This window comes from Balaenoptera ricei, chromosome 6, assembly GCF_028023285.1.
Source record: "Balaenoptera ricei isolate mBalRic1 chromosome 6, mBalRic1.hap2, whole genome shotgun sequence".
Taxonomy (NCBI): Eukaryota; Metazoa; Chordata; class Mammalia; order Artiodactyla; family Balaenopteridae; genus Balaenoptera; species Balaenoptera ricei.
The window spans coordinates 21,064,512-21,091,721 of record NC_082644.1 but is presented as its reverse complement, the minus strand read 5'-3'; the positions used below and the strand labels follow the sequence as shown (position 1 = coordinate 21,091,721).

The 27,210-nt window shown below is 39.3% G+C and overlaps 1 protein-coding gene across 1 annotated transcript; it reads left to right on the top strand.

The window, feature by feature from the left end:
* Positions 1–1,032: 1,032 nt before the first annotated feature.
* DIRAS2 (DIRAS family GTPase 2) lies at positions 1,033–27,210 on the top strand. The gene is made up of 2 exons (XM_059926272.1): positions 1,033–1,096; positions 26,484–27,210. The coding sequence occupies exon 2, from the start codon at positions 26,520–26,522 to the stop codon at positions 27,117–27,119; it is 600 nt and encodes a 199-aa protein (XP_059782255.1). The 5' UTR covers positions 1,033–1,096; positions 26,484–26,519; the 3' UTR covers positions 27,120–27,210.

Genomic DNA, 27,210 nt, shown 5'->3' with positions numbered 1-27,210 from the left:
TGTGAATAGCAGGGCAGAAATTTACTTTGGAAATGAACATCAAAGGACAATGCTAACTGAAATTGTAAATTGGAAACAGTCTTAGAACTGACAAATGCGATTCTTTAAGCGAAATCAAATTTAAAGAACACAAAAATATTGCCCAATTCTTTTAGAAAATTTGTTGTTAAAAAAAGAATGAGTTATAATAGGGAGAAGAAATCTTCCTCAAGTGTAGTTTAAATATGGATCAGTGTTATAGGAAAGCATTTTTTTTAAGTGTCGCCACAGAATTGTTAGCCATAAACCTAATTCTTGCTGATTTACCTGTTTTTGATCAATGCTTCTTTGACAACATGTTTTATCAGTGTCAGAAAATATACCTGGTTATTTCCCTGAAATACTAATGTGAAAGTACTCAGTGTAAAGGCAATTTTAGCCCCAGATTGTTACAGGAGCCTATTAAATTAGAATGTATTAATCTGCAACGTGGGGTTGGCTGTTCATCATGGCCCGATTTCATCTGCCTTATAAATGAGGTTTTTAATTTAGTAGCTGGACACTGAAAGAAGGCCTTACGCATTTAGTAGTAATTATAGTTGGTAATGTGAACAATCGAAAACAAAAGAATCTGGTGCACTTTCAATGAAATTATTTTAATTCATTGAATTCGCTGAGAATTCCAGTCTTGACCATCTATTCCAGGAGCACGCAGTAGGTGGCACCTAAAAGCTCTTTGGAGGCGAGCAGGCGCCATTTAAGCAGGAGCATCTGCCGCTGCAGCAGTTGGTACAGCTGAGAAGTCCGAGATTGAAGGGGGAAGAAGGAGGGGGAGCCGGAGGACTGTGGGGCGGCTGTGACCGACCCGGGCCCGCCCGGGCTGGGCGGCGCAGGTGCGCGGGGGCGGGGGGCGCACGGGTGCGGGCGCAGGTGCGCGGGGGCGCAGGGCGCGGGGCGCACGGGCGGGCGAGCAGCTGACAGCATCGTCACGGCGGCGCGAGGGAGCGCGCGCCCCGCCTGCCTGCGGGAGGAGCCCGCATCCTCACAGCCTGCGCTGCCCTGTCCTATGCGAGGCGAGCTCGGAAGAAGCTCTGAGCAGAGTTGCGTTCATCCTCAGGTAACCGATTTCTCTTCCTTTGCTGTGGCTTCGCTGCTTCTTCACTGGGGCACCGACGGCTTTCGCATCCTTGTTTGCCAGCCCCTGAGAAGGGACGCTATCTGGGAGGGCGAGTCAGCAATATAAAGATTGGAGTTGGCGAGGGGGGAAAAAGCTGCATTTCTGTATCCTTGTCAGGGCGGGTGAGCATGCTGGTACACTTTTCTAAAACATGTCCTTAAAAAAAAAAAATCTGCATCTTACACATTATTTGGGATTCCTTCCAAAGCAGGAGTTCGTGTTTTAGAAAATTCTACGGTGCAGGTGTTTCTATTAATGTAGAAGTTGATTTAATGGATTTACGAAAGTCCTGAAAAGATGTGGTCCAAAGTGAGTGAAATGCGAGGCACGTTAGGGGCTGCTGTTTTGTTTCAGCGTGTTTTCCTACTAGACCGGAGCCCTTCGCGGGCTTGGCTGAGACTTGGCTAAATATTTTAATTCTCCTTTTAAAGAATGTGTTTCATGACGTTACAAGTGTTTTTTCCTGTTTCGTTGTTGTAAGAACAGAAGATGGGAAAGGCGTTGCATCCCATCTTTAGTTGTAAGATTGTGGTTCCCATTAAGATGACAATGACTGCTGACAGCTCCCAGGGTCTCCTGCAAAGCATTGCTGGCTTCTCGCCATGTGGGAACCTGCCTGAGTCTTCCATCCTGAAAAATGCTGTTTTTCTCCTTTAAAACTCCTATTCACGTTCTATGGGGGTTTGGGAGACTTTTAAAGCTAGAAGCTCTATGAATCATGTTACATTCATTGAATGGTGAAATACACCGTTGTGGTGGAATTGTTTCTTCCCACTGTGCAGTGACACAGCTTGCCTTCCTTAGGAATTTATTCTACATATTTGCCCACGTTGTTTTTTGAATGACCCCCTTCCGTGTGAGAAGCCAGTCTTAGCATAGGGGACCTCTTTTGCTTTGAACTAAAAACTTACAAAAATATATATTCTTTTTAAGGAAGATTTTCTAGATAACAGTAAAAGGCTGGAGCATTTTACATTCCAAATCAGTCCAAATGCGCTTCTTTTCCAGTGGCATTTGGATTCGAAGAGGTGGAGTGGGAGGGAGAGAAAAGAGGATAAAATCAGAATAAATTTAACAAATTTGTGGGGGAATACTGTTTTTTTGGTTGTTGCCTGAAATTGCAAATTGTCAAGAATTCTATCTCTGGAAATGCAGGAGATCCTATGGGCTGAGGTAAAGGAAAATCCATAGTTCATTTTATAGAAACAGAAGACACAAAGCAGGGAAGCATTTTCATCCCATTTAACACATGGCATTTAATTTGGTAATAGGGACCATGGTGCCTGGTGAACACAGGACGGAAGGGGAGAGAGAGGTGATTGTCTCCACCATCGCACAGAATTGCTGCTCAGTTATCTCTGCAAGATGGCAAATATATGTGCACGGTTATTGCAGAAACCTCCAGAATCTTTTCTTGTTACAGCTTTAATAGAGTTGTTCCAAAGAAGAGACTCAGAAAACACCTGAATTGAATTCCAAGTTGTGGAAATCCCTTTTCAGCTTGTGTCTAGCAAGCTAGCATTCTCAGCAGTCAGCAGTGCCATCTCACCATGAGAAGAACAGAGAAGACTTTATTCATTTCATGCTGTGCATCTCCTAGAAAACATACCTGATTTTATTAGAAACATATTATTTCAGGAGTAAATACTGTCTCTAATCTAATACCTGCATATCTTATTGAAAAATTAAAACCTTTGAAAAATAACAGGGTTCTTTTTATCAAAAAGAGAGTGTAGCTGTGATAATAAACACATATGTTCATTTTTCTAATTTTGTGGCCATAGTTGATACATATTAGTATATTGCAAAATAACATTAATTTAGACGAAATCATTATTTTCCCCCAAGATAAAGGCAGTCAATTTTTGCAGTAGAGAATTTCTTTGTTACTAAGAGGAACATTTGACTGTCTGGGTGAGGAGGTTGCCTGCCAGCTGTTTTAAGTTAAAATGGGCTCAATGCTGACCTGTAACATTCAGTTCAGATGACCATGGTGCCCCATGCCCGCTTATATGGTGAATCGAGTCCATCATCTGTCTTGTCTATCATCTGTTTATCATCCAGCTATCAATCATTTATTTATCTACTTGGTATGGATGTTTATAATGGACAGATGTCTTTTTAAAGGCAGAACTGATTTCTAGGACACTGGTTTTGGATCTGATTTTTCTAGGAAAATAGCTGCTCTTAAAAGGGGAGGTGGTGATTGTCATGTTGTCACAATTGCTAATGTTCTTTCACAAGTAAAATTGACGCATGCATGCACATTTAAGGATTAACGTAAAAATTATTTGATTTCAAATTATGTTTTAGTTTTTATTTTTATTATGTGGCTTGCAAGTCTGGCTTCCTTGACCAGGTAAGTGCTTTTTAAAGTACTCGGAACAAATGCCGTCTCATCCTCTCCTCCTTTGCTCTTGTCACTAGCAAATTCAGGAAAGGAAGATTGCTGTAGCTCTCTCCTTAGTGCAGTTAAGTGTTTTCCCATAAATCAGTACCGTCCAATAGAAATAAAGTGTTTGAGCCACATGCATAATTTAACATGTCTTAGTAGTCACAATAGAAAAGTAAATATAAACAGGTGAAATTAATTTTAATAATATATTTTCCTTAACCCAGTATATTAAAAAAATGACCATTTCAAGATGTAGTCAATACAAAATACTAATATTTTATATTTTTTTATGTTGTCTTACAGAGCATCTCAATTCAGATTAGCCATGTTTCCAGAGGTCAATAGCCCATGTAGCTAGAGACTGTTATATTGGCCAGCACAACTATAGAACGTTAACCTTTTGACAAAGCAATTTAAAAGCTGAAATATTAAATTAAACTGGTTACACACTATCAAAAATAAATATATAAATGATCTCAAATTGCTATAAGACCTGTGTCCTACCCTGCCCTGCGATTAAGTAGTTGTGCAGTCTTGAACCTATTTTTACTACTTTATCGGTAAAACAAGAGGATTGGGTCAAATACTTCCCCTGGTTTTATGAAAAATAACCAGTAGATGTGCATTCAACCTGCAGGCGACCTAGAGATCTACTGTAGCAGAAAAAAAGGGAGCAGACTTAGTGGTGGGCATTGCCATTTTGCACCAAGTTTGCTTTGGTCCAGTCCCTGAGGCCCCATGCCTCATTGGAGATCATTCAATTTTCATATTTAAATTACTTTATTGGGCAAGTAGCAGCAAACCCATTGTAAAATCAATAGATAACTAGTGAGCTAGTATTTAGATCTTTTAATATTATCCTTCACTAGCATGCATATCTTTGTTCATATCTATTTCAACACCATTAAATAAAATTTGGTGAAATGTAATGCTTTATAATTGACTGATCCATGAGTACTGACTTCCTGAAACACAGAAATGAATACCTTAATGAAAAGATGTCAGTTTCTTCACCCAGTCTCTGGATAGCTTGTGTGATCAATGAGTGCTGGGTACCATTTCCATCGCATGGCTTTCTGCCCCGGCAATCATGACAGGACATTTAAAGAGAGCTTTTTTTTGTATGAAAGGAGTTTATGCACCGTTTTTCTAAAACTAATTAATGTCTGGAAAGTGATGTTTTTCTGAGGAAATAAGAGAACAGAGGAACACTCCATTAGGCCTCCCTATAGTAATTTGTGTCTTTCTCTGTGTGTCTCTGTTTGTCTCTCTGTGTGTCTTTCTCTCTCCTTCATCCCTCTTCCCCCAACACCCCTTAACTTCCGAAGCTGGACTCCAGAAGAGTCCAGATAGTCATCAGCATTTAGACAGAGAAGGCTTTGCAGGGGTAACTTATGTCCTCTTTACATTCAGAGGTGTTTTATTGGAGCACCTCTGTGACTTCTGAATTTGGAGTTTATCTTCAGATGATGCTGAGCAAAGAGGAAAAATGATCAGTATCCAGGACTCTGCATCCAGAGCAAAGTCAGGAGTTCTCTCAGGTCTCTGTTACATTAAAAATCCAGCTCAAAGGCATTTTCCTTTTGGTATAAACTTGAACTCATCTCCCCAACCCCACCACCCAGCTGCCACCCCCCTCCCCCCGCCACTTACATATTCACCCATAAGAGCAGTGGGTTATATCATTGCCTTCTTGAAATAGACCCCTGAGATTTAAAGAAAAGTGTTTGTGGAATAGTCCCCTACACTTAAAGAAGAATTGTGCTTCTCTTTTGAGGCCCCTTTGGGCTTCATTGGGTTCTTGACTACAGAGTAGTGGGAGGGCATCGCAAAATGTAAAACTGACCTTACTGTTTTTGTAAGGTGTATGTAAGTGTACATCTGTGTAGGGTCTGTGTAAGCTCTATGCAAGGAAAAAAGAGCCTGGAAATGTTGAATGATAGAAATGACTGAGTGACCTAGATTTTGAAAAGAATCTAAATTTTCCAGGATATCGTGACAACCACATGTTTATATATTTTTGATTATTCCAAGTAGATTTACAGATGGCACTCTGGGCACCTCTTCTTTGTTCTGCCCTTCTTTTAAATGTTAATTTAAATTCCTCTAAATATACCATCAATTTCAAGATGCAGAAATAAATCAGATTGTTGGAGCAACTATTTAAACATAAAGAATGAAAATGTAGATATAGAGAATGTTTAATGATCTCAGAGTAGGGAAGAATTTTCTAAGGATGATGCCAAACTGGGATTCTAAAGAGGAAAAGCTTGTTAAATTTGGCTTCACAGAAATTTCAAATTTCTGTCCAGGAAAAAGAAACAATATTGAAGGACAAATGGCAGCTGGGAATAAACATTTTCAACTTATTTAAGATGAGGTCTAATTTCCTTAATACAGTAGGTCTCAGATTTTGAACATTCAAATCACCTGATGGGATGGTTAAACCTGAGATTGCTGGGTTCAACCCAAGAGACTCTGATTCAGTGGCGCTATGGCAGTTGGAGCGTGGTCCCAGGTGTGGGGGACAGTGCTGGTCTGCTGAGCACAGCTTGAGAATGACCGCCTTGAAACAGGACAGATACGATCGTTGCAAACTAATAGGAAACTGAGCAGAGCACAGGATCATGCAGGTCTCAAAGATACAAATTACTTTTAACATATGAAGAAATGCTCAGTCTCACACAAATTAAATAAATACAGTTTAAACAGTCATGAGAAAGCGCCTTCTTGTTACATTGGGGAGGATCCAAGAATTGATAATACATCCCCACTGGGCTATGCCAGGTGCGAGGAACTAGCACTGTCACACACCATTAGGGGCAAATCGGTGGTAATTTTGGAGAGCAACTGGCAATCTCTACCAAATTTAAAATGCACGTACACTTTGATCCAGTAGTTCCATTTATAGGAGGTTAGTCTACATGTAGACTCAAAAATGTGATGAGATAATTATATGTTTGTTGAGCAAAAAAAGCAGTCAGTGAGAAACTGGTTGATAAATGATGGACCATCTCCGGAGTTCTATGCAGCTGGTAAAAAGCACAATATGGCTCCGTATGTACTAATATGGATTTGCATGAACACTGGATACTACACTCGCCTTTGTGTGTGCGTGTTTCTGTCACTAATGAGCTGTCAGTTGATATCTATCCCTCTTTGCCTGGATACCATTTTGTTAACACCTGATACCACTAAACTCATAACACATACTAAATGTTTCAGTACAAACCCTCCTGTCCCATTTGATTTGGGCTCTTGACTATTTCTGGCGATTGAAACAGAGATCATGTTGCATAACATGCCTCTGTGAGTTAATGTGAAAAAACGAGCCTGATCAAGTTAATGCATTGGAAATGGATATGACATATATATATATATATATATACATATATATATATATATATATATATATATAAAACGTCATTTCCAAACATGACATATTGGCTTTTTTTTTTTTACACTGATAATTGTTTTATACTATTTTCATCATTACATGGACATTCTGAGAATTTTCTCTCATGCGATTACCCAGCTCTGTCCTTTAGGACAATTCCAGGTTCCATTGAAGCTGTTCTGTTTCCATTATGGAAACACAAGCCAGGTTTGGGGCACAGGGATCTTGGTCTACAACCTTGAGATGGCCAGTGTGACCCAAACCTTAATTGCAGGGCTTGTACTAATTAGGAACTGTGAGTCTTTAACTCAGCATTGAAAGGCATGTGAGTCATAAACATTTTTGTATCATCTCATTGCCTTTTCCTAAGACCTGTGAAGACCAGCAAAATCAGAGTTCCTACTCTGACTACAGTCTCATGTGGCCTGGCCCTCCATTGGTCAGCCTTATCAGGACATTTTTGCCCCGGCATTGGGACTACATTAAAATACTGATTCAAATATCCATGGCGTAAGTATAACCCATGTTTTCCTACAAGCAGGTGTTATATTAACCACCTGGTATCGTTCCTCAGAGTTCAGCTTTTGATGTGGACCTTTTATAAGGCATCTCTAACCTTTTTGATGAATCAGAAAACATCACAGTCATCCATTATTCGCTGCCTAACATCATTGTTACATTTTTTAAAAGAAATACGAGATGTTCTGAAAATTGCTTGGCAATATTACATGTTAGTGTAAAAAAACTTCCTCCAACATTTCATAATCCAGAGCTCCTTGTTCAGTTGTTTCTAATTTGGATTGGCCTGAATGTCTTATTGGGTTTGCTAAACCTGGGTTGAAATGCAGGTTCTGCCACTTACTAGCTGTGCATCAGTGCACTGTTAGTTTAACCACCTAAGTTCTCACTTCCCTTATCTGTGAAATGGGGCTGCTGATACCCAAATCAGAGACGTTTTAAAGATCAAGCTTGTCTGGGACCTCTCAACACTGGCTAGATGGTCAGGACTCCTGGGCTGTGTTGGTGGTTGCTATATTACCAGCATCTTAATGGTTCCTCTCTCTCACCATCTCAGATTTATTCTCCTTTACAACCTGGCATGAAGCCCATTGTCTCATAGTTGCACGTTGCTTCTGGATGGAATTCTGGCCTTTAGTTTTAGCTTTTCCTAATTTACCTAGTATGTACACTCTTCAATTCATCTAAAAATATTGACTTTTTTCTTTACATTTTTGTCTTTAAGCCAGACCTACAGGACTCCCTATTTTGTATCTGGTTAAATCCATGTTCCCTCCTTCACCAGCACTGTTTTCCTCTGGTCTTTGACTGAGCTCATCTCCCCTCAGGCAGTCCTGACTCTAACTGAGCTCACAGTTTTGAGTATGCAAGAATATCCCTGCTTGATAATTTTGTCATTCTGGTCTTGAGCTATTTATCTATGTAATGACTCCAGGGGTCCTGGCCTTGAAGCCTGCCAAGGGCTGGTGGTACTACGGCCTGTCTGATGTTGTCTGTCATTGGATTCTAGACACATCAGGAGCTATAGCCTTTTACAGCGAATTTTGCTGACCTGCCTAGTAACCAGAGAACAGACACAAATATGTATTCACTGATTAATGGTTCCCTATTCCTGACTGTATGCCCTTGCCTTTTCTCATTCCATCAGCTTCGGAACTCCTGGATATTCTACACTCACCAAGGGCATTGCCCTCTGGTTTAGTCTTCTCACTCACCTTATGTTCAAATGTCATCCAAGTGACTTCAGTATTTTCCCTCCACCTCTCTTAAGCTCCACACCCACAGTCACAGGGGATCTCATCAGTGCTGGAGGCTCTCGCACTTCCAGAGAGAATCTTCTCTCTGACCACAGCAATCTGATTCTGCAGCATCCTTGCTCAACTTCTCCTTGAGCCTCTCCCAGAACTTACACTTTATCTTGCTAATATATTCAGTTACCATCCCATTAACATTTAAACATGTTCATGTCTCTATATTTAATCAAAACTGGGTACCCCTCAGCCACCAATTCACAACCAGTCTCAGGAAATATTTCTAAGCTGCCTGTATCAATGTCTGCATCTCATGATCACTCCTCAACCTATGGCAATCTAGCTTCTGCCCAGGGTGCTTTTGGAGCATCTCTTGCTAGTGTCACCAGTGACCTTCATTGCTTCTCAACCAGCAGGTGCTTTTGAGTTCTCACTGTACTTTATGTCTTCCTACCAGTTTACATAGTCAAGCCCTCTTCTTTTTTGAAGTCCTCCCTTTCACTGGCTTCCACAAAATGCCCTTCAATGCAGCTGCTTTTGTTTCTACTATTTGTTCAGTCCTTCTCTTAATTCTTTGCAGATCCACTGCCTTTTCAAACAGTACAGTTTGGAGTCTCCTGAGGCTGTCTCTAAGTCCTGTTGTTTTTTTTTTCTGTTCTTACAAGCCATCTGATCTATAGACTTGGCTTCAATCCCTACCTCAGCACAGATGACTCCCACCTGCGCATTCCAGCCCCCGATGCTACAGCTGCCCTGAATGCATTTCCACTTGCCCACTTGATGTGAGCCCTCGACTGTCCCAAAGGCACTTGGTGCTCTGTCTGCTGAAAATCAAGCTCATGATCTTCCCCTAAATCCTGGCCTTTGATCTTATCCCATCTCTCCAGTTCCACCAATTGGAAACCTTAGGAGTTTTCCTTGACACCTTATTCTCTCTTACTCCACGTCTTAACTCTTTCCTCCGCCAGCCATCACTCATTGCTGTTGATGTCACTTTAACTGTTTTCTGTCTTTCCTGCTATCACTCTAGTTTAAACTGTCTGTTTTGGGCCCTTTTTATTTTATTTTATTCATCCACTTAAAAAAAATTATTGGAGTATAGTTGATTTACAATGTTGTGTTAGTTTCAGATGTACAGCAAAGTGAATCAGTTATACAGATATATATATATCCACTTTTTTTTTTTTTTTTAGATTCTTTTCCTATATAGGCCATTACAGAGTACTGAGTAGAGTTCCCTGTACTATACAGCAGGTTCTTATTAATTATCTATTTAATGTATAGTAGTGTGTGTATGTCAATCCCAATGGGCCCAATTTATTATAATAGACTTCTTGTCCTCTTTATACGGTAAAGCCAGACCCCTTCAACGGCTGTGGGTTGCCCTCTGAAAGCCCATATGATCTTGGCCATGCCTCCCTTCTACTAGCCTCACGTCATATCACTTTCCTCTTGCTGACAGTGATGTTCATGCCACCCTCCTTCGAGTGTTTGGAGGGCTCTGTCTCCACAGGGCCCTCACATGGTCTTGGCCTGGCTTTGTTAATACACTCCTGTAGCAGAGGGCCGTGGACGAGACCTCTCCAGTGGCAGAACTGCCCTGCCATTGACTTAGTGGTATGGTCCACACTAGTCCTCTGTCATTGTAGCCTGGAAGCCACGTCTGAGATTCCGTCCAGCCCACCACCAAAGCAGGGGTAACTACCGCAGGTGCATGCCAGGTAGAGATGAAGCCCAAGGTCTCTGCTCACGTTGTTCTCGCCTGAGGCGCATTGCTTGGCCTGGCCTTCCCAGTTTGTTCATTAGAAGTAAAGTGCAGATTCATTCACACACTGAACGGATTCTTATTGTGCACTTTTTATGGGACAGGCAGTGTTCAAGCACTAGGGAGACAGCAGTGAATGAAACAGATAAAACCCCTCATGGAGCGTATAATGTAGTGGAAATAAACATAGTTTTAAAAAGGCAAATTGCAAAGCGTGTCAGAAAGGGATATGTGCTATGGAAAAAAATAAAGCAGGAAGAGGCTAAAGACTGCCAGGGTTGAGGCTAGAACTGTAAATTCAGATGAGGTGGTCAGGAAAATTCTGAGAAAGTGACATGTGAACATAGGTGTGTGGGAGGTGATGGGGGAAGAGTGCTCCAGGTAGAGGGAACAGCCAGTGCAAAGGCCCTGAGGCAGGAGCATGGCAGGCATGTCCAAGTAGCAACAAGGAGACAAATGTGGCTGGAATGAAGTGAGCTGGGGGGGCAAAATAGTAGGAAGTGAGAGTACGGGTCGGGGCAGAGCCCTTCACCTGTTACTCTCAGGGAGACAGGGCAGCCAGTGGGTTTTAAGCACAGGAACGATGTAATCTGGTGTCTGGGTGGGGAGCTGATTGGAGTGGCTCAAGGCCTGAAGCAGTGACCACTTAGGAGGCTGCGGCAGTGATCCAAGTAAGAGGTGACGGTTGCTTCGAGAGTGTGAGGGCAGTGGGGAAGATGATTTGTGGCTAAGTCTGGGCATGTTTTGAAGATACTGCTGACACACTTTGCTGATGGGATGGACATGACGTACAAGAGAACAAGAGGGGTTCAGGAGGGCTCCAAGGGTTTTGGCCTGGACAGCTGGAGAGAGAATGTGGGTACTGATTGAGATGAAGAAAATTGTAAGCAGTTTAGGGTGATATAGGGGTTTCAGTTTTGCACATATTATATTTGGGATGTCCCCAAGGCATCAGAGTAGAGATGTTCAGGAGGGAGAGAGACTTATGACTCTGCAGTTTAAGAAAGAAGCCTGGCCTGTGGGTATGCAGTTAGTTGGACATTGTTGGCATGTGGATGACATCTAAAGATGTGAAACCCGATGACACTGATGAGAGGGTGATCATAGCGGGGGGTGGGGGTAGGTAGCAAGGATGGAGGTGTGAGGTGGTCTTACTGGCTTGTTAATTAGGAGTGATGACACTGACCCACCTCCCCTGCCACCACCCTTGCCCCAGCTGGACCTCCTGACTGTCTCCTGCCCCTCAGAGTCCTCAAGGAGGTCTTGGCACAGCGTGAGTCAGACCTATCACTTCTCTGCTCAAAACCCTCCATGGCCTCCTGTCCTTCTCACAGTAAAAGCTGCCTCTACACCACCCCCCATCCCCTGCCATTACCTTGCTGGCCTCATCTACCTTCCTCCCTCCCTCCATTCTAGAATCCTCCCTGTTCCTAGAACATGTCATGCTAGCATCTTTGCTTATACCTGCTGTTCTTTCTGCCAGGGAAGTTCCTCTCCCATGTATTCAGAATTCACACCATCACTGCTCTCAAATCTTTGCTCCAACAGCAGCTGGCCAGGGAGGCCTTCTCTGGCTTCTGGCCACCTCTGATGTCCACTGTGCCTCCTCAAAATGTAACTGAAAGATACTGCATTGATGTGTTTTGATCAAATGCACTCACACCCATGGAAACCCTTCATTTGAAAGACTTTTAAGATGATAAAATAATGATTTTCAAGTTTTTAATTGTGCAGATAAGAGAGCTTTTAAGGGAAACATTTGCATTGTTTTTGGTAAAATCATGTATAAAAATGCCTCCACCATTACATCTACTTTCAAAATGCTCTCTCCATAGGACAGTTGTTTTTCCAAAGCAGGTACTGATCCCTCCCTCATGTTTTAAAATGTCATCTTTCTATTACAGGGATGGAGAAGGGTGCTTATTTTTGGAAAATACCTGCTGTGTGGCATACTGCTAACAGCCACCTGCCACCCAGAAAATGGTTATGAATGTAGAACAATTGCTTTTTGTATAATAGAAAAACACATGACTTGCCTTTTAGTTCTGCAACACTTATATTTTCTTTGCGGCAAGATGACTAGTGAACCATCATGTAGTAGAAAATATTTTCATGGTGGTTCCTTATCTTCTTATAAAGTATTATAAGGAATCTACTACATCGTAAAGGTCTTATTTCTATATATTAAAAAATAAAATATCCAGGGCTTCCCTGGTGGCGCAGTGGTTGAGAATCTGCCTGCCAATGCAGGGGACACGGGTTTGAGCCCTGGTCTGGGAAGATCCCACATGCCGCGGAGCAACTGGGGCCGTGAGCCACAATTACTGAGCCTGTGCGTCTGGAGCCTGTGCTCCGCAACAAGAGAGGCCGCAATAGTGAGAGGCCTGCGCACCGCGATGAAGAGTGGCCCCCGCTTGCCGCAACTAGAGAAAGCCCTCGCACAGAAACGAAAACCCAACACAGCCAAAAATAAAAATAAATAAATAAATAAATAAATAAATAAATAAATAAATAAATAAATAATTTTTAAAAATAAATAAATAAAAAATAAAATAAAATAAAATATCCAAATGCATGATATCCAGAAGCTCCTGCCTACTTTTGGCTTCAGCTTCTTTGCTGCAAGAACTGACTGATGAACAGTGCAATAAATTCATTCACCTCTGGTTCTGTCTATATAATGTCACCACAGATCCTCGTGTAATTTTTTATTTCACTTGACATTGCCAGCCTATGAGCGGTTACTCTTACGCAGATTTTTCAAAACTTGATTTTGTTACTTTAAAGAGTTCATTGATCTTTTCTGGTACAATTTTCCTTGGTCAGCTCACAAAAATGTATTTCAACAGCAGATAATCAACATGCGCTAAAGTGTTTCTGATGTGTCCGGCATTGGGTTGGATAAAATAATGTGCTGGTGGGTGAATTCCATGGGGTCCCTGCCTTAATGGCACTGATACTGGAGGGAGAGGGAGAGAGAAAACACAAATAAGTAAATACCAAGAGAGAAAAAAACAAATAAATAAATACCGAGAGAAGAATAAGTATCTTATTATTGAAAGAGAATCATTCCAACAAATAATAGATGTGCTGAAGTGTGTTTGAAATATTTCTGCTTTGCTCTGTTTAGTAAATATCTCCCCTGTGAAACTTCTAATATTGGTTCTTTACACCTTCAGCATTGTTTTCTAATTATCTTCATACAGGACTCTGAGAAAGGCATGCACTTTAGTTTGTCATCATGCATTTTGGTGTATTATTTTATATATTTTATTATGGCAGAAAAATAACTATTTTTCCAATGACTTGTGGCATTTTGCCTTTCAATGTTAATAAGAAGAAGATTCTAAGCATTTGAAAAAATCAAGTTTAGTTAAATTTTGTAACATACTGGATTAAGTATAATGTGTTAAACTTTGCTAAAAAAGTATAGAGATTTGTTCTACAGTGGTGCAACCCAATAGATAAACAATGTGAGCCACATATGTAATTGTGTATTTTGTAGTAATCACATCTAAAAAAATACACAACTGAAGTTAATTTAAATCATATGTTTTATTTTACCCAATGTATATGAAATATCATTTTAACTTGTAATCAATATCAAACTTATGAATGAGATATTTAACATTCTTTTTTATACTAAGTGTTCAAAATCCAGTGTGGGCATCTCAATTCAGTCTAGCTGAGTTTCAAGTGGCTACAATACTGGACAATTCAGTCCTGTGGGCTTAGTTTTAAACGCAGTGGCTAAGAGTGATGTGTCACAGTACCATTGATACAGTATAAAATTAGGGCCTGGAAGTAGGTGTAAAATTTAATTGGTCTTCTCAAGAAATTAGACTCTTTTAGCCTGGTCGGATTGGATTAGATCCTTATTGCTATTACTGTGTAATGTGGATGACACAGGAGAAGGGCTGTCTGCTCTGCCAGTGCTGCTAAGAGCGTGGTTTTTAATTCATAGTTTTGTTTTTGCTAAAAATATTTTACTTACGGTCATGTATTTTTAATGTAGTAAAATATACATAACATAAAATCTACCATTTCAATTGTATGATTCAGGGGCATTAAGTACATTCACATTGTCGTACCACCATCCATCTCCAGAACTTTTCATCTTGCAAAACTGAAACTCTGCACCCATTAAACAATTAATCCCCATTCTCCCCTCCCCCCAGCCCCTGGTAAACCACCATTCTACTTTCAGTCTCTATGAACTTGACTACTCTAGGGGTATTTCATGGAAGTGGAATCATATGTTATTTGTTCTTCTGTGACTGGCTTATTTCACTTAGCATAATGTTCTCATGGTTCATCCATGTTGTAGCATGTGCCAGAATTTTCTTCCCTTTTAGGCTGAATAATATTCATTTGTGTGTATATACTATATTTTGTTTATTCATCTGTTGATGGACGCTTAGGTTGCTTTGGCTGTTGTGAATAATGCTGCTAGGAGCATGGGTATATAAATATCTCTTCACTTGTTTCAGTTGTATATCTATATAGCAATTATATATCTGTTTTAACTATGTTGAGTATATACCCACAAGAGGATTGCTGGATCCTATGGTAATTCTTTGTTAAAGTTTTCCCACAGTGTATGCACTGGTTTAGATTCCTAGTCAAATTGCACAAGGATTCTAATTTCTCCACATCTTCCCTAACATTGTTATTTTCTGTTCATTTTTTGTTTTGATTTTTGGTAGTAGCCATTCTGGTGGGTGTGAGGTGATATCTAATTGTGGTTTTGATCTGCTTTTCCCTGATAACTAGTGATGCTAAGCATCTTTTCATGTGCTTATTGGCCATTTGTATATTTTCTTTGGAGAATATCTATTCAAGTTCTTTATCCATTTTTTAATTGGTTTTTCTTTTTACTATTCAGTTGTAAGTGTTCTCTATATATTCTGGATATGAGATTCTTATCAAGTATATGATACACTTTCTCCCATTGTGTAGGTTCTCTTTTAACTTTCCTGACACTGTCCTTTGTTGCACAAAAGTTTCTAATTTTATCAAGTCCAATTTATCTATTCATAACAAATTGCAAGGGGCACCAAATAGCCAAAACAATATTGACAAAGAACAAAGCTCAGGCTTCATACTTACAGATTTCAAAACTTATTATAAAGATACTGTAGACAAAATTGTGTGGTACTGGCATAGGAAGAGACATATAGACCAATGGAATAAATTTAAGAGTCCAGAAATAAGCCTAATTTACATTTGCAGTTAATTGAGTTTTGATAAGGGGATCAAGACCATCCAATAGAGAAAGAATTGTCTCTTTAACAAATAGTGCTGGGACACTGGATGTCCACAGGTAAATGAATGAAGTTGGATCCCCTCACACCATATTCAAAAATTAACTCAAAATGGATCAATGGCCTAAATATACAAACTAAAACCATAAAACTCTTAGAAGAAAATGTAGAGGTACGTCTTCATGATGACAATGGATTCTTAGATATAACGCCAAAAGCATGAGTAGCAAACTAGTTCATGATTGTGTGAGGGAATCTTTTTTATCCACTTGCCAATTTTGTAAACTTTCATTTGGCTAAAACTAGAAATCTACCTAACCAAGTACACGTACATAGAATCATGTTCCAATAGATTGACAGTGAAGGAAGGGCCCCAGGCTGCACACAGCCGCACCTTAAGCCATCATCCCTGGCTTTGAACACTTTCTTCTCCTTGCTGGCAGAGTTTCCATCCTCCAGTTGTCTTCATCTTTTGGCGTTTATTTCCCCACATGGTTATCATGCTGCATTGGGCAAACTTGGTAACTGATCCTTTGACTAGGACAATACTCTTTTTAATCCACATAGTTTACCTTTTTACTTCTCTTACCCACATAGAAAAGAAATAAAGCAGAAAATGGCCCAAACATAGTCAGGCTCTTGGAAGTCTGAAAAATGTCACTAAGTGCATTTTATGTGGCTGTTTGGGCTTCTTGGCTGTCATATTTTCCCCAAATGGAATTGATTTAGACAAACATCAGTGAACTGTATTTATGTGCCTAAACTGTGGGCTTATTTGCCTCTCAGTAATGAAACTCTTAAAGAATAATTTATTCTACCCCTTCCATTCCAAGAAATGTTCCAACTTCTCTATTTCATTGTTGCAGATATTACTAGTCTTGTGATGAGTGCCTAAGGATTCCCCCCCTGTATGGGATGGGGGCTCCATTATCTGGGTGCAGATGTGTCACCTGCTTTAATAGCACCTGCACTAATATTGCTAGGGTGGGTGTCTCCATAACACTATGAAAGAAGATTCCTGAAAAAAGAATTCTGCTTCTTTGGAGAAGGATGAGCCATGGATATTTAACTCTTCTTTATGATCAGGCAGGCATTTCCCACTAATAAATCTCTAATTTTTTATGTTCAGCTAAGAAGGTACATGAAATGGATCCTTAATTAAATTAAGATTCTAAAAATATGTCAAAGTACACTCTCTTACCTAGAGAATGTATGTTCTGTTAAAAATTGTTAATTTCTTTTTAAGTTATGCTTATTTATGTTGTATCAGCAATAGTCCATATTTTTACTTAAATGACCTATTTGCCTTTTATTAGTAGTAGTTTTAAATATAGGCTCTCAAGTACCAACTTTAAATATGGAATTTGCTTAAAGGTAATAAAGTTTAAATGTTGTAATGAAGACAGATCTACTTGAGGAGAAAGCATTGTGGAAAATCAAGGCAAAAATTGAGCAGTTATAGCCTGTATAAACTTCAGGAAATGCAGGTGCCCTTGATCTCAGACTGCTGATGGGACTTTTTGGCAGGATAGTATACTAAATTGTCCAGCTTTTCCAAAGGCTGACAGCTGAATTCTTGTAATCTATGATTTTTCTCTGGTTTCAACTGTTTTTTTTTTTTCCTGCATTTGTCATTGATTTTTTTTTTATTGAAGTATAAAGTTGATTTACAATGTTGTGCCAATCTCTGCTGTACAACAAAGTGACTCAGTTATACACATATATTCTTTTTTTTACTATTATTTTCCATTATGATTTATCCCAGGAGATTGGATATAAGACCCTGTGCTATACAGTAGCACCTTGTTGTTTCAATTATTTGTTTTTTGCAGCAGGCTTAATTCAGGGTAAAATGCAGATAAAGATGGTGGGTTTACCTGAGAAGGTAAACCGTCTGAGAAGGTTTTACCTGCTGCTTCTTTCTTCTTCTTTTTTTATTTTTAATCTCATGCACATGAATTTAATGTGTCTTCCAAAGGATACTTGCATAGGCAACTTTTGTGACTCAGAAAATCAAAGTCCATTTTCCCTACAATCCTAGGTGGGCCTAGGATAAGCCTCTGATAATTCTGCACCCAATTACAATGTGGAGGAGGTTTCCCCACACATCCAATGATTCTCCAGACACCAGCTGGATGTCCTTCCATTTGACTCAATTCTGACACTATCACCCAGAGATAGCATCAGCCTCCAAAGTTTGAGGGCTCACCTACAAGACTGCTCCCTGCTTCAGATGCCAATCGCCAAGTCCAGGTTGTTACCAACTAGCTGTAAATCAGAGGTTCCTGCTAGCCCCTCCTTAGGTTTGATTAATCTCCTAGAGTGGCTCACAGAACTCAGGAAAACATTTTACTGACTAGATTACTGGTTTATGATAAAAGGATACAACTCAGGAACAGCCAGATGAAAGAGATGTATAGGGAAGGTATGGGGAAAGGGCACGGAGCTTCCATGCCCTCTCTAGGTGCACCATTCTCCCCATGGCTCCATGTGTTCACCAACCTGGAAGCTCCCCTAATCCTGTCCTTTTGAGTTTTTGTGGAGGCTTCATTACACAGGTATGATTGATTAAATCATTGGCCATTGGCTACTGATTCAACCTCCAGGCTCTCTCCTCCCCTTCTCCTCCCAGGAGGTAGGAGGTGGGGCTGAAAGTTGGTTAGTTATCCTGGCAACCAAACCCTAGTCTTTAAGTACTTTCCCAAAGTCACCTTATTAACCTCAACCCAGGTGATGGAAAGGGGCTTGTTATGAATAACAAGACACTCATATTACACCTTTATGGTTCTGAAGTGGTTTTAGGAGCTAAGGACCGGAGGCCAAATATTACAACAAAAGATGCTCCCACTGCTCTTACCACTCATGAAATTCCAAGAGTTTTGGGAGCTGTGAGCCAGGAACCATAGACAAAGACTAAATATATATGAGAAATACATTTTGGTCATCTGCATGACCAAATATATACTTCTTATAAATCAAAATATTGCACCTCTAACCTGATTTTCAGTATTTAAAATGTCTCATTTTGAATCTTTATTATAAGACACACATTTTTATATTTTATGATACTTTGGGATGGATAGTTTACTGCCTTTCGTTGATACTTTCCCTCATTTGTCTGTTTATGTATACGCTTTTTAGAAGTGTAAGGGACTGTAGAGACAGTTTAGTCCAAACAAGTTCAAGAAAAGGAAAGTAGAAGGGTGTATGTAAAGTCATTCCAGACAGCCTTCCTATATAGGGGCCAGGCTGTTGGTGAACAGATCTGCGCATCAAGAGAATGCACTCTAGCTGCCTTTCCCAGCCAGTATGATTCTTTAAATCAGTGGGCTACAAGAGACCAACAGACATATGGTGAAGCCAACCATATGAAAGAGAAGGAACACAATGAAGTAATGGAACCAGAAGTATCTCAGATAAGAACAGCAGCAATAAATCTCAATTAGCATTCTTATTGAAATTCTGCATCATATCACCTTTCCTGAGATAACAAAGTGCTTCTCTGAAAAAGAAAAAAATCAGAGTACAAGAAAGTTTATTGACAACATAAGGAAAAGATTTTGAGAAATCAAGAACAGGTATACTTGGTCCATCCTGTAATACAAGTTTCAGAAAGAGGAAAAAGATATAGGGATTGGGATGATGTAGTTTTAAAAAGAAAAAGAAAAATTTCCCAAGCTGCAGAAAGGGTTAGGTTTTTAACCATCTACTTCACCCCCCTGCCCCCGCCAAAAAAAACACCATAGTTAAAAAGCAGTTCTAGATATATCCTAGTGAAATGTCATGACTCCCAGAATAAAGAGAATATCCTAACCCTGCCAAAGAGAAGGGAAAAATACAACTTTGCTACAAAGGAAAGAGTATCCTACTGGCTTTGGATTTCATGTCAGTAACCATGGATGATAATATTAAATAATTTTTAAAATCTGAAGAAAAAAGAATATGAACTTAGTTTGGCTGCAGAATTCTATCAATCAAGTGAGGGCATGAGCTCAGAAATTTTAACATCATCTAAAAGAATTTATCAGTAATGTTTATACCAAAGTGTAAAATGAGTCCAAGGAAGATGATAAATTGAAATACAAAAGTTGTATTACTTAAGCAAAAACAAACAAAAAAGCTAGAAAAAGTAAGACCCCAGTGTTGCTGACACAGAAAATTATGCAATCAGCAAAGTTTAATGAAAATGACGTTTCCCTCTCAGTGGGTCCAGTCCTGTCTACTTCTGCAATGAAAAATCTTTACAAAGTCCTTTTAATGCTGTTTATTGATAGGGTTTAGAAACAACCTGCAGAAGAACCACAGAAGACAATTTAAATTTTGAAACAAATTGCAAATATTATATCTGGAAAACATAAATACTGACATGTACTTTAAAAACACAGTATACCTACAAAATTAGGCAATGGAGGAAGGTAATAGTGCTAATTTCATAGAGAGAGATGTTCCAAAGTCAGTAAATCAAGACATTAAGATCTATTATTCAAGCAATGAATGCATTATTTAAAATTTAACCGTGAACACCAGGAAACAACTGAGTTTCCATTCTTTTTAACAGTGGTTATTTCTCGAAAGAGAGACTAGGGCTGCCGAAGGAGGGGGTCTGGATGTGGCTAGAAGAGTATTTTACAATTTTGTTTATTCTTTTTTTAACCAAGTACATGCATTATATCATTTTTAAACAAATTTATTTGTTTTTAAAGTTTTTAAGCTGAACAGCAGGGTTGGTCTGGGAAGGTTTAATCGGGGCTTCCTCTGCCATCGCCTACCCTTCCTTCTCTCCCTGAGGACCAACGTGCTGTGTGTGCATCCTGAATCCCAGTGGCTCCTGCTTTCTTCCAGATTTGCTCCATCAGATATCCATCAGCAGACCCATACAGATACTCTTTCCCACCCATCTAACCCTTATCTTAACCTTTGCCAATTGTCCCTTCTCCTTTCCCTAATCTCCAAATTTCCTTAAAGAGAAATCTACACTTCTTGTCTTTGAAGCCATCTCATCTCGTCACTCTCATACCCATTGCAGGATGACTTGTACTCCCCAACACCACCTAACTGAAACTTTGCCAGTCTTCCTTTACTTCTGAGCGGCTGAGCCACACTGACTCCATTTTGTCAGCTCCATCTTAGTTCTGCAATCCTACCCCTTCTCTTCTCTGCATGACTGAGCTTTTGCCTAACTCACAAAGAGTATGTCCAAGCCAGATAAATTTCTTATCAACTTCTACCCTTGCCTTCATCTGATATGAAAACTGGAAGAGTGCCTTTGCTGCCACAGATGTTCATGAGACCCCCTCTGGGGAGGAAAAAAATCCCGGTTCCTGACAGGTACAGACGTGCTTCTCACTTGGTAGTCAGATTCTATATTTCACTTTGGCCCCTTTAAATTCCCCTGTACCCCTTTCAGCAGGGTGGAGTGCAGCTGTGAATGCTTCTGGATTGCTGTCTGCCTGATCCAACCCGTATGTAAGTTCACTTCAGTAAACTTCATAATTCTACTTTATGGGGTTGCCTGCTTCATTTTTCAGTCTCGAAGTTCCTTCTCAGTTTGGGAAATATTATTCAGTATCCCTATCTTTGAACAACGTCCTACTCTCCAAAATCAAAGCCTTACTTTCTAGGTCTATCATACTTGAACTCTAACAATAGTATTCCTTTAACTGGGGTCTGAGAATGAATCCTATTAGATTTCCCAGTTTTTAAATTTTTAAAAAAATTTGTGATTTTATTTCCATGATAACTTTAAAAGAACAAAATCATTCAGAATGATCTGTATAACCACCTTATAACAGTGTAGTGTTAACACCTTTGTAACCACCACCCATGTGAAAATATGCACATTTCTAGCACCCAGCAGGCTGCCTAGCACATCTCAACTGTCAGATTCAACCAGGTTGTTGCATGTATTATTCTTTGTATTGTTCTTCGCGTTGCTTTTTCTTATGGTATGAATAAATTAATTCAGTCTATTGCTTTTTATAGTATGAACATTCCATTCTTTGCTTATCATTTCTACTCTGAAGATGTGTGTTGTTTCCATCATCTGGCTATTAGGAATAAAGCCGAGCCTGTTAACGTTTAACACGTTATTTCTCCCACCGAATCAGTTTCAGAATCAGTAGACAATGTCATCACATGCAGTGGAATGCTGCCCTATACAATGTCTTTTTTTAAACTACAGCTTTATTGAGATATAATTCACCCAATTAAAGTATACGCTTTAGTAGTTTTTAGTATATTCACAGGGTCGTGCAGTCATTACCACAGTCAGTTTTAGAACATTTCATCACTCAAAAGGAAACTCTGTCCAGTCACTTCCCATTTCTCCCCAATGCCCGTGTCACCCCATCCCTAGGCAATCACAGATATCCTTTCTCTGTCTATAAACCTGCAATTCTGCATGTTTCATATGAATGGAATCATACAATATGTGTGGTCTTTCGTTACTGGCTTCTTTCATTTAGCATCATATTTTCAAGGCTCATCCATGCTATAGCACTTATCAGTACTTCATATCTATTTATTCTTGAATAATATTTCATTGTATGGATCTACCACATTTTACTTATCCCTTCATTAGTTGGTTAACATTTGGGTTTTTTCCACTTTTTGGCTATTATGAATAATGTAGCTATGAATATTCACATACAATTTTTTGTGTGGCTCTGTTTTCATTTCCCATGGGTATAGAATTATGGAAAACACTGGGTCTTATGGTAATTCTGTTTAAGCTTTTGAGGAAGTGATAGAATGTTTTCCAAAGCAGCTATACCACTTTACGTTGAAACCAGCAATGCACAGGGGTTCCAATTTCTCTACAACATTGCCAACATTTGTTATTTTCTGTTTTTGTTTTTTTTTAATTTGTGATTTTGTTAAAGTCTGCCAAGTGGCTGTGAAGTGGTATTTCATTGTGGTTTGATTTGCATTTCCCTAATAATTAGTAATAGTAATGTTGAGTATCTTTTCAAGTGCTTATTGTCCATTGGTATAGCTTCTTTAGAGAAATGTCTATTCAAGTGTTTTGTTCATTTTTAGTTTTTTGGGTTTTCCTTGCTGTTATTGAATGGCAGGAGTTTATTATATGTTCTGGAATTAATCACTTGTCAGATATATGATTTGTAGAACATTTCTCCCTTTCTCTGGGTTGCCTATTACTTTCTTGAAATCAAATTTACCTATTTTTAATCTTGTTCATGCTTTTGATATCACATTTAAGAAACCATTGCCAAATCAAAGATCACAAATTTATGCCTATATTTTCTTTTAAGAGTTTTATAGTTTTTGGTCTTACATTTAGGTCTTTGATCCACTTTGAGTTAATTTTTGTATATGGTATAAGGGAGGGATCCAATTTCATTCCCTTTGTATGTGAATATCAGTTGTCTAGCATCATTTGTTGAAAAGACTATTCTTTCTCTATTGAATTTTCTTGACATCCTTGTCAAAAATAAGTTGACTGTAAAAGTCAGAGTTTATTTCTTGACTCTGAAGTTTTTCATTCATATATTTGTCTATCCTGTGCCAATATCACACTGTCTTGATTATTGTAGCTTTGTAGTGAGTTTGAAATCATGAAGTATGTGTCCTCCAACTTTGTTCTTTTTTTTTTCAGTCAACATTGGTTTGACTATTCTGGGTCTCTTGAATTTTCCTGTGAATATTGAGATCAGCTTGTCAATTTCTGTAAAGTAGTCAGTTGGGATTTTCTTAGGGATTGCATTGAATGTGTAGGTGATTCAGGGACTATTGCTATCTTAACAAAATTAAGTCCTCTGATACATACACATGGGTGTCTTTCCACTAATGTAGGTCTTCAATTTCTTTCAACAATATTTTGTAACTTTCAGAGTATACATTTTGTACTTCTTTGTTAAGGTTATTCGTAAGTATCTTATTCTTTTTCATGATATTGTAAATGGAATTAGTTTCTTAATTTTAGATTGTTCATTGCAAGTGTGTAGAAATACAATTAATTTTTAAATGGGTATTGTATTCTGAAAACTTGTTGAACTATTTTATTAGTTCTAATAGTTTTTAGTGGAGTCCCTAGGATATTCTATCTACAAAGTCATGCCACCTGCAATACAGTTTTGTTTCATTCTTTTCCAATCTGGATGGCTTTTATTTCATTTTCTTGCTAATTCTCCTGGTTAAAACCTCCAGTAAAATGTTGAATAGAAGCTGTAAGAGTGGAAACTCTTTTTCCTGATCCTAGGGAGAAAGCCTTCAATCTTTTACCATTAAGTATTGTGTTAGTTTGGTATTTTTCATTATATGCCCATTATCTGGTTGAGAAAGTTCCCTTTTATTGTTGGTTTAAGTGTTTTTGTTTTAACATAATGGAGTGCTGAATTTTGTCAAATTTTTGTATCTACTGAGGTATCATGGATTTGTCTTTTATTGATATGGTGTGTTATGTTATATACATGTCATATATATATATATATATATATATATATATATATATATATATGAAACCAACTTTGCATTGCTGGCATAAATTCTACTTGGTTATGATGTGTAATCTTTCTGTATATTGATGGATTCAATTTGCTAGTATTTTGTTGATTTTTATATCTATATTCATAAGAGAAACGGGTCTGTAGTTTTCTCATGACATCTTTGTCTGGTGTTGGTATCAGGGTAATATTGGATTCAGAAAGATTAAGAAGTGTTTTCTCCTATTAAGTTTTTTGGAAGACTGTAAAGAATTGGTATTAATTCTTCTTTAAATGTTTGCTGGAATTCACCAGTGAAGCCATCTGGACCTGGGCATTTTCTTTTTAGATAGTTTTTTGATTACTATCCAATTAATAGTTCTATTCAGATTTTTGATTTCTTCTTGTGTCAGCTTGAGTAGTTTCCATCTGTTTCATCTGAAGAATCTAACTTGTTGGCTTACAGTTGGTCATGCCCTTATAGTCTTTATTTCTGCAAGATCAGTAATGTTTCCTCTTTCATTCCTGATTTTAATAATTTGAGTCTTCTCACTGTTTTGTTTGTTCAGTCTAGTGCAAAAATTAATTTTGTTGATATTTTCAAAAAACCAGATTTTGGTTCTATTAATTTTTTCTGTTGGTTTTCTATTCTTTATTACTTTCCACTGTAATCTAATCTTTCATTTTTCTTCCTTTGGGTTCAGTTTGTTCTTTTTTTAAAAAAAATTGTAACCATTTAAGACATCAAAGTATAGTTAATTTACAATGTCGTGTTAGTTTCAGGTGTCCAGCAAAGAGAATCAGTAATACATACATACGTATATATGTATGTATATACATATAGATGCTTCTTCAGTTTTTTGCAAGGTTAGGGATTCCAAAGTGTGCACAAGAACAGCTGAGTATTTAATTGAGCAGATTTGGAGGCAGATGTACATGGTGAACTCAGAAAGAAATCAGGAGATGAGATGCCACAGTCCTGGGCTTTGATCTGATCTGTTTGCCAGAAGACATTAGCTGCACATACCCATTTCCTTCCATGGCTAATTATATTTAATTTTTACTGGTCTCTGAAAATGACTTTGAGCAATGCCTTTTATTACTGTCCCTTGGTTACTCTAAGATCAGAAAAGTGAAAGTCAGCACAATGTTGCCTGGAGAAAATGGGTTTCATTCTTCACATTACCGTATTACGTGCCTACTTTGTTTTAAAAATGTTGGCTGTTTCTTGATTCTCTACTTTTTTGCATGTCATATGCCCTTTCTTACCAAAGAAGGAATAGGATGAAAGATGTTTGATAATCTATATGTCAGGAAAGGGGTGATGTTTGTGATGAAGGGAAACCCCATTCTACTCCATTTTAATGATCATTAATAGTGGTTTATATTACTATCTTAGTAACACTTGACTTCTTATAATTCTTAAAAATAGAGCACCCATAATCATTTTAAATTTGATTAATAAAAGGACCCTCCAAGCTTCTTAGTTAACTGTCAACTCCTACTGCTAAATGAGAGTCCACACCATGGCCTGAGTAGTGCCCAGGCCCCTGTGGCCAGCTCTCTGTCCAGCAACCTGTGGGACAGCAGCCTGTGGGACAGAGATACTGCAGTTTACATCCCTGCCTCACCTCTCACTGGCTGTGTGAAGTCGGGGACATTACATTCCCCTATTCCTTCTGTGTTTCCTCATTTCACAACAGGAATAATGACACCAGTTCTGCAGGCTGGTGAGGATTTCATGAGTTAATAGAAACACTGAGTAAAAATTGCATTCTCCTCGCCTTTAACCCGCTCCTTGTACTTTTAAAAAATTACATATTATGACCAGTGTATTGAGTATTCACAGTACTTCAGGTTAAATAGTAAAGATCTGCTGTGATTGTGATTGTGTGTGTGTGTGTGTGTGCGCGTGTGTTGGGGCTTGGTTAATTTCCATCTCCCCATTACCTTTCCTGGATTCTGCTTCCCTTGGGCTGACTTGGCATCTTTTCCCTGGGCACAGGGTGATGTGAGAGCAAAGCTGCTCAGAACCATGGTCCAATAAGGAGGAATAGACTGGCTCAAGTTATCCATTCAGTAGATCAACAGCCCTATTGAAAACTGGAGATTAGCTATAATGATTGGATTTAGAATTACAGAATTATAAAATGAAATTTGAATTTTTCTTGTGTTGGGAAAGTGAAAGCAAACTGTACCATTTCAATTTTGTTTTAAGCTATCAAGAGAGGGTAAAGCAACCTTTTCGTAGATTTTTCTTTTACTAATTCTCTCAAACATCTGGTTCCTTTGCTAGGTGCTTCCTAGTTGATCGTTGGAGCCCTCAAGCAACATGCCAGAGCAGAGCAACGATTACCGGGTGGCCGTGTTCGGCGCAGGTGGTGTTGGCAAGAGCTCTCTGGTCTTGCGGTTTGTGAAAGGTACATTCCGGGAGAGCTACATCCCCACTGTGGAAGACACCTACCGGCAGGTCATCAGCTGTGACAAGAGCATCTGCACCCTGCAGATCACGGACACCACGGGCAGCCACCAGTTCCCTGCCATGCAGCGGCTGTCCATCTCCAAAGGGCATGCCTTCATTCTGGTCTACTCCATCACCAGCCGGCAGTCCTTGGAGGAGCTCAAACCCATCTATGAACAAATCTGTGAGATCAAAGGGGATGTGGAGAGCATCCCCATCATGCTGGTGGGGAACAAGTGTGACGAGAGCCCGAACCGCGAGGTGGAGAGCAGCGAGGCCGAGGCGCTGGCCCGCAAGTGGAAGTGCGCCTTCATGGAGACCTCGGCTAAGCTCAACCACAACGTGAAGGAGCTCTTCCAGGAGCTGCTCAACCTGGAGAAGCGCAGGACCGTGAGCCTCCAGATCGACGGGAAAAAGAGCAAGCAGCAGAAGAGGAAAGAAAAGCTCAAGGGCAAGTGCGTGATCATGTGAACTCCCTCCCGTGGGAGCAGCAATTGTGTGTCTCCCTCTCCTCCCCTCCCCCTCCACGTGAAACCCACAGTCGTCAGGGTAGCATGTCAGA

Bases quoted from the DNA above. Each gene is read 5' to 3' on its own strand.
- DIRAS2 (XM_059926272.1), top strand. From the start codon at position 26,520: ATGCCAGAGCAGAGCAACGATTACCGGGTGGCCGTGTTCGGCGCAGGT.